Here is a 12,186-nt window from a genome sequence, read left to right as displayed (position 1 = left end):
AGAGGAGATGCTAAAATGAGGCTAAATGGATTTTTCAAGAATGTTTTCGTCAGTAAGATGTACTTGCCTCTTTTTATTGAGACACAGCCAATTGTCTTCTTACATTCTGTTAGACTAGTCAGTTTCTATGCTGTCTTTAGCAAAGACAAAAGAATGTACACAACAAAAAAAGGACAATGGTAGAGAAAGGAAGGCACTTGGTCTTTCTCCCTGGGGATGTACAATTCAAGGTATCTTTGTCCTCGGTAATATATATTGAAGCTGTATCCTGCACTTCGACATGCCAGGAGGACAAAGTTGTTTCTATTTGCCAATTTAACAGAGGAATTTGGAGAATCTAACTTCAGGCAATTCAATCATCTGTTCATTTCTCTGAGGCCCAAGAACCTATCTCTATTGCTGACTTTGTGTCTGGAATCCTTCTGCAGGAGTTTCTGTAAGTTGAGTAATAAACTCTCTGCCCATCTTTACCTCTCAAGCATTAAGGGGAACTATTTATTGGAAATTCTTGGACAGCAATTAGAAGAGGAGGCATTCTCTCTACCACCATTTTCTGAGAAAACAGAAAGCTAGTCTCTCATAAAAACTTTAGCTGATTCATTCACATTCATATTATGCTAATCCCACAAGGATGAGCAATAAGTTCTCCAACGATCTCAATATTTTTGTTATTTAATATGATTATTGAAGTAAATTCTTCCAGACCTCCTTTTTACAGTTGCACATATGTGATCTGGTACTTGGAGGCTGCAGCACCCTCCAGGTCATTCCAGAACAATCAGCATGCTAGTAGGCTTTCCAGGAAAGGCTTAAGATAGTTTGTATAGTCTTGCCCTTCAATATGATATTGAAATGTTCACAAGTTAGAGTTAAAGGAATCAAAATGCATCAGCCTTAAAGTCTAGTGCCACTAGAACCACAAATATCAGTCCACAGTTTGTAGGGAAATTTACATTTAAAGAGCAAGTGAAAACACTTTAGACAAAGAAAAGCAGAAGGACTTCACAGCTCATTTTAGACTCTTGGGAGTCTGACGCTGGGCGAGACTGGGATGTTCAGGTTAAAAGTAACAGTATTTTAAAAAGTTGAATGAAAAGGCAAAAATGAACTAAAAAGTAAAATTTGTCAATCTTTTTCCACACACACACACAAATCCCATACATCTTCCTAATCCTGAACTCTACTGGAGTTGGGTCAGGAGACATGGACTGGGGAAATCCAAGAGCATTTCGCCACCAGGAACCTGAGAGTTCAGCATTATTTATAAACAGGACCTCTGTGTCATCTAATCTAAGGGTAGCATGTCTGCCCTGGATTGCTAGGAAAGCACTAGAGTTCTAAGGTAAGACATTGGGCGAAGCGAGGTGGGGATGCCTCTTTGTTTTTCCATTCATGTGTGACAGCAGTCTTTACAGCACAGTGTTCATTACTTGGCTTGGGCCAGCACCTATATCAGAGAGGATATGGGATCTAAAAAAGTAAAACAAAGCTCTACCCTCAGAAACTTATTTAATAAGGATGTAATATGACATTTAAAAGCAAGAATCTCTGAAACAGTACATAATGTAGTTGTAAACAATATAGCTTGATATTAATGGTATGTAAATGAGTTAATATGGAATAAATTAACACATAAAAACAGCCTCCCCCACAAAACCCCACCCTACCTGTTTTTCTAACGTTTAGACTCGACATGGTAGTGCTTTCATTTTCGTCCAGAAAAGGACAATGGCACCTGAAACGCTGTCACTATCGCCTCACTGAGACACATAAACCCCATCCACAGTTCCCATCGTGGGTCCTGGCCGTCCCTTCTAGCCCCGCAGCCCCATTCGGCTTTGAGAAACGCTCAGAGCGGTGCACACTGGCATGTGCTGCTGCCACCTAGAGGGCGAGTGTGAGAATGGCGCGTCCTCTCCTTCCGTGTTTATAAATCCACACGCAGAAAGACAGACGTAATCCACCTTTCTGTGTTTTAATATCTTCCTTATTTCTTTTTTTCTTACCTCCTCTCATTTTTTTGTTCTTTTATTTTCTTCCATTTTTTCGCTGGGTGGAGGGATGTGCAAACATTTTTCACAACATTGCAATCTCAAAGTGTTACCATCTGAACAATGTCTTTCCTAGAGGCGTCAGTGGTTTAATACTGTTTCCTGCAGAGGTGTGGGGATGTTTCTCACTGTTTTGCCACCTATGATTTAGGCTGGATAACGTATGAAAACTTATGGAGCCCAATGAGAAACATAACTGTGTCCTTTCACACATGAAAATAATCTTTTATAGACATTACGCTTTCTCTTTTTGTTTCTAAGTGGCCCATCCATTTTAATGTGAGAATATGACTTACTGATTTTGAAAAATTTTTCATTGCAGACTTGATATTATCCTTCACAATGAAACTTCGCATGGCTAAAATGTCAAACTATGGTGATAACCCACTCTATCAAACTATATAGTACTAACTCAAAGCTGTAACATATTCTCTACCAGAATGCCCTGTCTTTCATGCTTTAAAGGAGAGATGACTAGAGTGAATTAAATGAAATGAGAAACTCTTCATTTTTACAGCCATTTGCCTTTTCGCTTCAGGCAGAACTTGATCCATATTCAGTGCCCAAAAAGCCTGAAGTGGTGTTTGCCGTCTGTATGTAACTTGCCCCTAAGTTTTATACAGATTTGATGAATTTCGCATCTCAGCTCGGGACTCCATGTAGTTAGCAATTTTTAATCAGAGTACTAATCAATAACATGATTAGGGAAGAATCAATAGCAAATACTAGTTTTTCTCGTATACCATACATGATGAAGGCCTAACCCGGGGAAATGACTTCCCTATCCACCTCTGAGTATTGTCTTTAGGATCCAAGAGAGTAAGAAAGAAGAAAGACGTGCTCTTACCATTGTCATTGCCTTGCTTGATTTCCTCCGCTGTCCGATCTATTAATACATACAAAGACCAAACCACACAGGTGATTGCAATTACATGGAATGTGACAGAGCAGAATATTTTCCTCCTTTCACTCGTGGTCATCTGTAGTTTCTCCCACTGCAATCAGAAACAAATGACACAAAACTGAATTGCAAACTAGGACATTTTGCTCCCCTATTATTTCCCAGACATAGATCATGAATGGAAGAAAAACAGTAAATATCTGCGATTTCAGTATAATATTCAAATAAGTCCTCATGTTTGGAGAGAGATGAAATTATAACCTAGAGAGTTACATGTAACTTAAATATATATGTATATATGTGTTTGTGATGTGTGTGTGTGTGTGTGTGTGTGTGTGTGTGTATTTTTTTGAGACAGGGTCTCACTCTGTCACCCAGGCTGAAGTGCAGTGGCCCAGTCTCAGGTTACTGCAACCTCTGCCTTCAAGGCTCAAGAGAAACTCCTTCCTCAGCCCCCGAGTAGCTGGGACTACAGATATGTTCCACCATGCCCATCTAATTTTTGTATGTATTTGTAGATTTGCGGTCTTACCATGTTGTACAGGCTAATCTCAAACTCCTGGGCTTAGGCAAGCCACTCACCTTGTCCTCCCAAAGTGCTGGGATTATAGGTTTGAGCCACTGTGCACAGCCTAACTTAAATATATATTAAATTATAAACAAAAATCATTTTCTATTTTCTAAATGAATTAAATCAAGTCATTTCTGTTTTGCAAGTCTGTAGTTTCCTCATCTGTCCCATGAATGAGATAGCTTTAATATTGAACAATTAAAAAATTTCATTTCAGAATTCTACCTATCACTTCCTTACGGTACGAGGTTATAAGTAGTAACAGGCAACACTGTCTTCTTGGATTATCATGCAATTGGACATAGTGTTATATTCTTGAATGTATAAATTTAATAAGTATTTGAATGGCTGAATGATAATGGCAAGAGGAAGTAAACATTTTCTGTTCAGAATTATTCTAGAAAAGCAAATTTTATCATTTGGGCAATACAAGCAGTTCTGCTGCAGCCTCTTTATGACTTGCTGCCCATAAGGGTTATAACCACTGTAGTGACCGCATTTAGACCTCCACTTTCATCACACTCCGCAGAAAGTTGAGGGCTGCTCTCTCAGTCTGGGAGAGGAAGAAGGCCACAGTTTTACTGAAGTTATGTTTTACATAAGGGAATATCTCCCATATTTACTTTGAAGAAATAGCCTCTCAAAATATATTTTAATGCCTTTATAACTACAATATCACTTCATTATGATGTTAGGAATTATGTTTTTACTTTTCTTTGCATTCTTTTCATAAAAAATTACAGTGATTTTATTAGAAGTGAACTGACATGCCAACCTTTTAATAATCTAAGATTCTTTACATTATGCCCTCGCTAAAGCAAAATCTTTAGAGCTTCAAAAGGTCCCATTCCTTCCCCACCTGACCGTCACATGTGTAGAATTCAATGCACAACTCAAAAACAAGATGCTATAAGTTGTGGTACATAAAGTCCTGCCTCTGCCACCAGCTTTGAGACATGGATAAAATCACGTAGTCTCTCTGGGCCTCACTGCTTCATCTTCATGAGGAGCAGATTTTCACAGAGGCTGTGACAGAGCGGTGGGGAACAGAATAACTGCTCTTCTCTTCTTTTGTTAACAAACTAATTCCATTAGGGTTGGCACTGTGCCCAGCTTAAGGCTACCTTTCCAGCCTTCCTCGGCGCAGGTGGACATGGATTATTTTCCAGCAATGAGAGGCGAGCCGCTATCTAGTGGGACACTAAGTTTTTGCCTTTTTAATATAGGTATTGTCCTTTGATCCTTTCCTTCATTTTCTGTTCTTGGCTACCTGGAATTCATAATCAAGTGGGAGTGCCAACAGTCATCTTGCACCCTTGAGGAAAAGTCTTGAGAACTGGAGATTTCACAGCCCAATCAGCAACCGCTTGCCTTTGGACATCCTGTTGTCTCCCTGATGAAGCCATTATGTCCCAGGTCTCTGCCACTTTCTGTCAAATGCAATTATTGGTAAAATAATTAAATAGATACTTCCTAGCTTCTCCTCCAGTCTAAGGAGTAAGGGCCTATAATTTCATTTGTAAGACAGAATAATACTTGAAGTCTGACCTTGATGCTTTAGAGAGTATTTTAAACATTTTAGAGAAAAAAAATATTTTATTTACAAACACCACCCCTTCCTCTCCTCCTACTGGCCAGTCATCACACACTTTTCCTAGTAGGAGTTTGATAGAGTAAATTAAAAATTCACACTTTATCTTATGCTTTTAAAAAATCAAACTCTATTTATCTATTATTCCAAGTATAACAATGGGGAAATATTAATTATGTGGTTAAGGAAGAAGCAGATATTTCAATATCAACTCTATTTTGAATTAATCTTGAACTGAGAAGATTTTAGTGTTACTTTGAGTTTTATCAAAATTTCATATCATATCTGTGCAAGACTGATTTTTAAAAATCCTCTTTTGCCATTGGTTTATTGTAATATTAATCTGAATAACGTACAATCATAGAATATTATTTGACAATAGCACTTTGCAATTTAATAAATATTCCTTGAATTATTTCAATATTTAATATGGATGATAAAAAGGGGAAGATGGTGTGGAAAAACAGCTGCACATTTTAAAAATTTCTGGGTTCCAAGTAGAGAGAATCCTTGCAGCAACAGAATATTCACATCAAATCATACCTCAATTATAAAAATTGGCTTAAAATGCTCTTAAAATTGGGACTTCTTATATCTTTGAAGCAATTTGATTAAATGGCTGGAACACATCATTCAAAAGTAAGGAGCCTCAAATATAAAAACATCAGTGGATCTGACAAGAATAGACCAAGTCATTCGTAAAAATTCATCTAGTTCCAGGCAATAGAAGCTCTGAAGTCGTCACTATTGAATCTCAGTAACATGCTACGGAGAAGCGAAGTGTAAGGGGACCATCAACATTTTCTACTTTATGAATCTTTAGAGAAACCATTTAGAAACTCGCCTGACAGCACACAAGTAAATGTAATGCCACAGCGCCCTCTTCCGAACAACTGCATTACTGCATACAGTATTCAGTTAATGTTGCCGGCAGAAATCAATGTTTATCAAACACATAAAAGGTTTATTTTATAAGCCTTTCCCTTTATATTGTCTTTTCAGGTTTGTTTACACAATTTCAGTAAGTTTTGCAACCCTTCTAATAATGAGAAATGGAGAAGGACAGAAATCTTATTTTAATAAAGCTGTCATAAGAGTGCCTTCATTTAATATTTGTGATGCTGAAATTCAGTAGTAGTTCACAAAAGATTTCGTGATAAGCAAGTGATAATCTGTGAAAATTTCCATAGCAGTTCTGCTCCCATGTTCTGCTTTAGCAAATCATATGTGACTTATGCTGCCGTAACCAGGAGTGTGTCGTTACCATGGTTACACCTCTACAGAAGGTTGTTCCTGAGAAGATCCTCTTCAAGTCCCCAAAGTGTGGTCCCTGATCAGCCTCAGCAGTGCCAGCCTCACCCGGGCACTTGTTAGAGATGCAAATTCTTGAGCTCCAATTTGGAGATGACTCTAAGTTACTTTTTCCCGCAGGACCCTCAGAAAATACAAACTATCGCTTTGTCAGTGATGAAGCAAAGTGTCTTTTGCTTTGCCATCAACAGGGCAGCAAGGGTCACCACCTTTGTCTTTCGATTGCTTGGGCCTGAGTCGAATATTTCATCCTCAGGTCTCTCGGTGTCTCTCCAAGCGGTCGTGACGAAGCTGGTGGAAGTGATAAGACCACAGCTCCCTTTCCGTTTCCCGAAGGTCGGGGTGCGGAAACGCGCAACAGCATACACACCACCATACTTTTTACAAATGTTTTCATTGCCAACTCTCCGGTCTGCCCTTCCTTAGTCTTCAAGTTCTCCTTTATACCTTGAAGACGGGGGATGAGCTAAGACTGGCAAAAGTAGTTTGACAAAATCGTAGCACCTCCTACATAGGTAGTCTTAAACCTCGCTTTGGACTTTACAATCCCTGGGTCCTTCCTACCTGTTTTACTGTTCCTGCTTTTGATTTTTTTGCGGAAGCCCCTAATCAATAGAAAGAAATCCAACGGAACTCTATTATTCACTTAGAAAAATATGACTATGTGTTTTTTCTGAATTGTAATATAACTTGATGCAAACATTGTGTGAAACTTTCTATTTGATCAAGCTAAATCAAACTTTGCATGACAGTGTCAGGTTTTCTAATTTAAATTATTTGCATTATATTCTGTCCTAAAATATAAATCTAAAAGTACTGCCTGAAGAAAAGTGTTGTTTAAATCTTTGTACCAGCGAAGAATAAAGGTAGTTTATTTGTATGATATAAAAATGCGAGAGGTAGGGACTACTTTGCCAAATCCATGTCTTCTTTTCTCTTGACAGTTCCACTATGGTTTCCAGCTTCCCTAACAGTCGCGTTACTCAGAATTATCAATCTGTAGACTGATAGAGCAAAAACCACCACCAGGTGGCGCCGGGCCCAAACAGTAGCTAGTATAGTAGCTTTTTTTTTTTTTTTTTCTTTTTGTATGGCCAGACCCAGGACCTTCCAGCCAGTCAGGTGTGCAGGTTTTTCCTATTATTTTGCATATATGCAAAGCCACATTTTAATTGTTTACATTTTTCTGGCCCTGCCTGTCATAGTATGGTGGGGTTTTGCTGCAGACGAGCAAAAATAATACCTGGAACAGCAAGTGTAGCTTATCACATTATTTACATGCCATAGTAAGATATATTGTGCTACAGGATAATAATTAAACCTTTTGAAAGCCCTTGGACTTGCCATGCTGGAGAAGTTTCTAGAGTATTCATTCATATGAAGCAGTGGGTCTCAGTGTTCTCCAGTAGCAGATGCAGCAGCAATCAGGACACTTGTGAGAAACCCAGTATTTTCAGCCCCACACTAAACTCACTGATCCAGAAACTCTGCACATGGGGTCCCTGTAATGTGCTTTAACAAGCCCTCAGGTGATTCTGATGAAAGCTAAAGTTAGAGAACCACCTGTCTAAAGAATGACACTTAGCAGAGGTGCATGGTCACCTCAGTGGAGTTTATATTAGAAGTAGTGCTTGTTACTCCATGTCATGAGCTAATTAGTAATCCAGGAAAGTGAGCTCAACAAAATGAGTTTGGTTTTCTGGCTGGTTTAAATATTTGATTTAGAAATTTCAGGTTGACTGGAAAAAATTATGTAATCAATTCATTTATTTGAACTGAAATGATTTAGAGTTAGCTCATTCATCACTAAAGCAAACTGTTTCATTTTTAATGTTACTCTTCAATTTAGTGTTTAGATGACATGAAACTCTATTAAAAGCTAATTATATTAGTAACAATATCGAATACTCTGGGAGAGAACTAAGCAACAAACTCTTAATTCTGAGGAGCAACTCTTGAACCTGAATAAATCTTCAATTTTATAGTTATGCCTATGGTAAATAATTTCCCTTTTAAAAATGTATTTTAAAAGACCAGCATAAAATTTGACCTCTGTAGGCCTTCAGTGAAATTTGCTACAAAACAGGATAGGGAGGGAACAACAAAGCCAGGTAGGTGGTAGGCAGCTGATAAAGTTCACTAGTTAAGGTGCTTGGTATTAGACACAAGTCAGAAAGTGTACGCAAGTGCAAACTTGTTCCTTCCTCACATTACAGTGATGTGGTGTCTGCGTCCTCACCCAAATCTCATGTTGAATTGTAGTTCCTTCCCACATGTTATGAGAAGGACCTGGTGGGGGGTAAGTGAATCACGGGGCCAGCTTTCCCCATACTGTTCTTATGGTAGTGAATAAGTCTCACAAGATCTGATGGTTTTAGATCATGAGGTCTCTCTCTTGCCTGCCACCATGGCTTTCACTGTCTGCCATGATTGTGAAGCCTCCCCAGTCACGTGGAACTATGAGTCCATTAAACCTCATTTTCTTTATTAATTTATAAATTTATAAGACTGGGTAATTTCCCAGTCTTGGGTGTGTCTTTATCAGTCACCTGAAAAGGGACTGATATATACAGATAAGCAGGTATGTGGGGGCTTTCTAAGAGTCAAAAACTTCAGATATGTTAGCCATAAATGCTCTGCGAGTCTATCTTTTCCTAAAAAAAATTTTCCCCTTAGTTCTCATCCATGTTAGGTCCACCAGTGATAATATTTGGCATCTTCCGTGCATGGCCCAATATAAAGGGACACTCTATTTTCTGGTTCAGTGCAGCTCCTCTGTCTCTCCTGATAACAGCACAAGAGGAAAGGGCTTGTACTACACCAAAGACCAGGAGCTGCCATCCAAAGGAACTGCAAATGGCAACAGTGAGGAATGAGCCACGTGTCCAGATGAACCTGGGAGATCAGCAACCCAAATACAAACATCGAATTCACAGCTACCATCCTGGGACAGCGTGTGCACACATTGGTTTAGAATTAGGGGAAGTAGTTACTGATACCCAGGTTAGGGTAAAGATAACACCGCAAGCAATTGGCAGTCTTACTGAAAAATGATAATTAACAGTTCCACAAAGAGGAATACCTGAGACCCTGAAATCAATGGCCTCATTTTGCTGCCACTCAGTGTGGGTCTCCTTTTGCATTCTGAACTGCTGAATAATGGGCACTCTCTGAACGTGGAGGGGAATGACAATAAAAAGTATCCAGTTCTGGGAGTCTTTTCTACTTCAAAGTAGCTTTCAGTCTTGGCTGTCTAACAGAATCATTTGGGGCAGGAAGTTCCCAACAGACACACTCAGGCCTTGCTGAATCCATCACTGAGGAGTGAGCCATACAGTTGTGCAGTATACTCTGTCTGTGATCCAAGGAGTGTTTCTTAAGAATGACGGCTCTGGGTTCATGTTCTAGCTCTGCCACTAAGTGCTGTGTGACCTTGAGTGAGTTATTTTAATTCCCTGTGCTTCCCCTTCCTTATCTGTAAAATGGTGATTAGAATAGCACCTACTTTGCAGGATAAAGTCTAAGCAACTTAATACATGTAAATGCAGAACACTATCAGGCACTTAGAAAGAAGTCAATAAATGTAACAATTATCACGACCTGGCGCTTGTAGTACCACATCCAATTAGATTTCAGTTGTCCTTACTATCTAGATTAATGCAGCATGTTGATAACATCTCTGAGAGGTGAAGCTGAGATTTGCTCAGGCAGAATTAAGTCAGTGAAAGCTCCTGTCCCCCATCTATTTTCCAAGTACAAATATATTTTTCAGAATACTGAGTCTCCTATCAGGAAAATACAGTCTGTGTTTGTGAAGTAGGTGAACAAAGATAAGAAGGGTTATTACATAAGTTACTTTGCATATACTAGGGAGAAACAGCTAAAAGACAGCACAATGATGACTTCATAAGAAATGGAACAAATATCATCACTGGTTGTCATACAGGCCCCAATAACTTCTCATTCTTTTTTGTCAAATTTAAAATGGTATGTTAAGGTTTCATATTTCCCAAAGACATACTGCTCTGGGTGACAGATTTCACAAAAGGTTAAAGAACTCAAACATTCCAAATAAAGTGAAAGCATTAACGTGGGTGTGTGGCTTAGAACTGTGTCTTCTGTGGGTAATGGAGGACGTGAGACACAGTCTGCCTAGAAGGGTCCTGAGACAGCCCCAAAGAAGCTATTCTGATGACCTCCGTGATTGCAGAATCCAAGAAGCTACCTGAGAATGGTTACACAAAAAAAATCCTCACAAGTTAATTCACTTGGATTTCTACACATGAAAACTCTTTTACTTTTCAAAAAAAGTTTTGAGGTTAATTGATGTTATATACTATTTTACCAAGAGCTCACATTGCTTTGCAGTATTTAGACTAGTATTTGTGACACGCCAGTCGAGTAAAAAATAGGGATGTGATAGTAGGGAAAATGCAACCTATAACATAAACCCAAGCACTGTTGAAGTATCATTTTTTTTTTTTTTTTGAGACGGAGTTTCACTCATGTTACCCCGGCTGGAGTGCAATGGCGCGATCTCGGCTCACCGCAACCTCCACCTCCTGGGTTCAGGCAATTCTCCTGCCTCAGCCTCCCGAGTAGCTGGGATTACAGGCACGCATCACCATGCCCAGCTGATTTTTTGTATTTTTAGTAGAGACGGGGTTTCACCATATTGACCAGGATGGTCTCTATCTCTTGACCTCGTGATCCACCCGCCTCGGCCTCCCAAAGTGCTGGGATTATAGGCGTGAGCCACCGTGCCCGGCCTGAAGTATCATTTTTAAATCTTTAGAAAAAGGTGCATTTACTTAAAGTAACAGTAAGAGACATATGTTGTATTGATGTGCTTGTCACGTTAGTTTACAATGTGAGGAATACGTTACGAAGAACTGTGACTCAGTGGTGCTGTTGGAGGCATGACAGACTTGTTAACAACTACCAGATGAGAAATTGTTCAAATCAAGGATATTAGCAGAGTCAGAGGCCAGGGGAGCATAAAAGATGTTGGAAAGAGTGATGGAGAGCAGAGAGAGCTGGGGTAGGAGCAGGAGGTCTGGGGTGGTGGTAGGAAGGGGCATGCAGTGTGGTAGTTACGTTGAACAGGCTAGAAGCCACGAGGTCAGAGAGGCATTGGACCCAAACAGCTAAGAACTCAGATTCCTGCGTTAGGGAATCTTGGATCAGAGACCTCTGTCTGACTTGGGTCAAGTAACCTAACCTCCGCATGCCTCAGTTTTCTCATTGGTAAAATTGGAATGACACTAATGTCTCCTGTATAGAGTTTGCTGCAATTATACGAGATAATCTAGTTCGCACATAAGAAGCAGGCAAGTAAACCAGGGATCCCCAGCTGGTTTAGGAAACAAGGTTTCATATGGTTCACAGATGTTTTATTAGGCCCATGGTGGGCTAAAAAAATTCTTCTTCTTTGAATTCGTTTAAATGTAACAAACTTAGTTTTCCTGTCTCCACCGCTATCTTCGGTTTAGGCCCAGCCATTCTCAGCCCACTTGACTCATTGATGTCACCTGCTTGGCAACTGTGGGCAACAGAGCTGGTGATTCTTGAAGCAATTGGCAGTCCCTGTTAGCTTCTGTTCTTCAGAAAGAAAGAAGCCATAAAGTGTAAAACAGACTCAAAACTTTTGTGATCTTGAAAAGAGCTGTGGATCTTAGAAGCCAGCAGGAGGAGGTGTCAGAGGGGCCAGCCAGTACTGAAAAAATGTTCAGGAAGATTCAAGTTGTTGTGTTGATAGACC

General features: G+C 39.6%; 1 protein-coding gene across 7 annotated transcripts in view; it reads right to left on the bottom strand.

Annotated features, from left to right (window-relative positions):
* The window catches only part of MARCHF1 (membrane associated ring-CH-type finger 1), a 254,995-nt gene that overhangs the window by 13,210 nt on the left and 229,599 nt on the right, over nt 1-12,186 (bottom strand). For all 7 annotated transcript variants that reach the window (XM_017525974.2, XM_037737581.1, XM_017525976.2 and 4 more), the window contains one exon: nt 2,899-3,046. In XM_017525974.2, coding sequence (XP_017381463.1) covers nt 2,899-3,046 — 148 coding nt within the window. The remainder of the gene's footprint in view (nt 1-2,898; nt 3,047-12,186) is intronic.

This window comes from Cebus imitator, unplaced genomic scaffold (genome assembly GCF_001604975.1).
Source record: "Cebus imitator isolate Cc_AM_T3 unplaced genomic scaffold, Cebus_imitator-1.0 Scaffold40, whole genome shotgun sequence".
In the NCBI taxonomy this organism is placed as follows: Eukaryota; Metazoa; Chordata; class Mammalia; order Primates; family Cebidae; genus Cebus; species Cebus imitator.
Note: the sequence above shows the minus strand (reverse complement) of the source record. Positions and strands in the feature narration are given on the sequence as shown.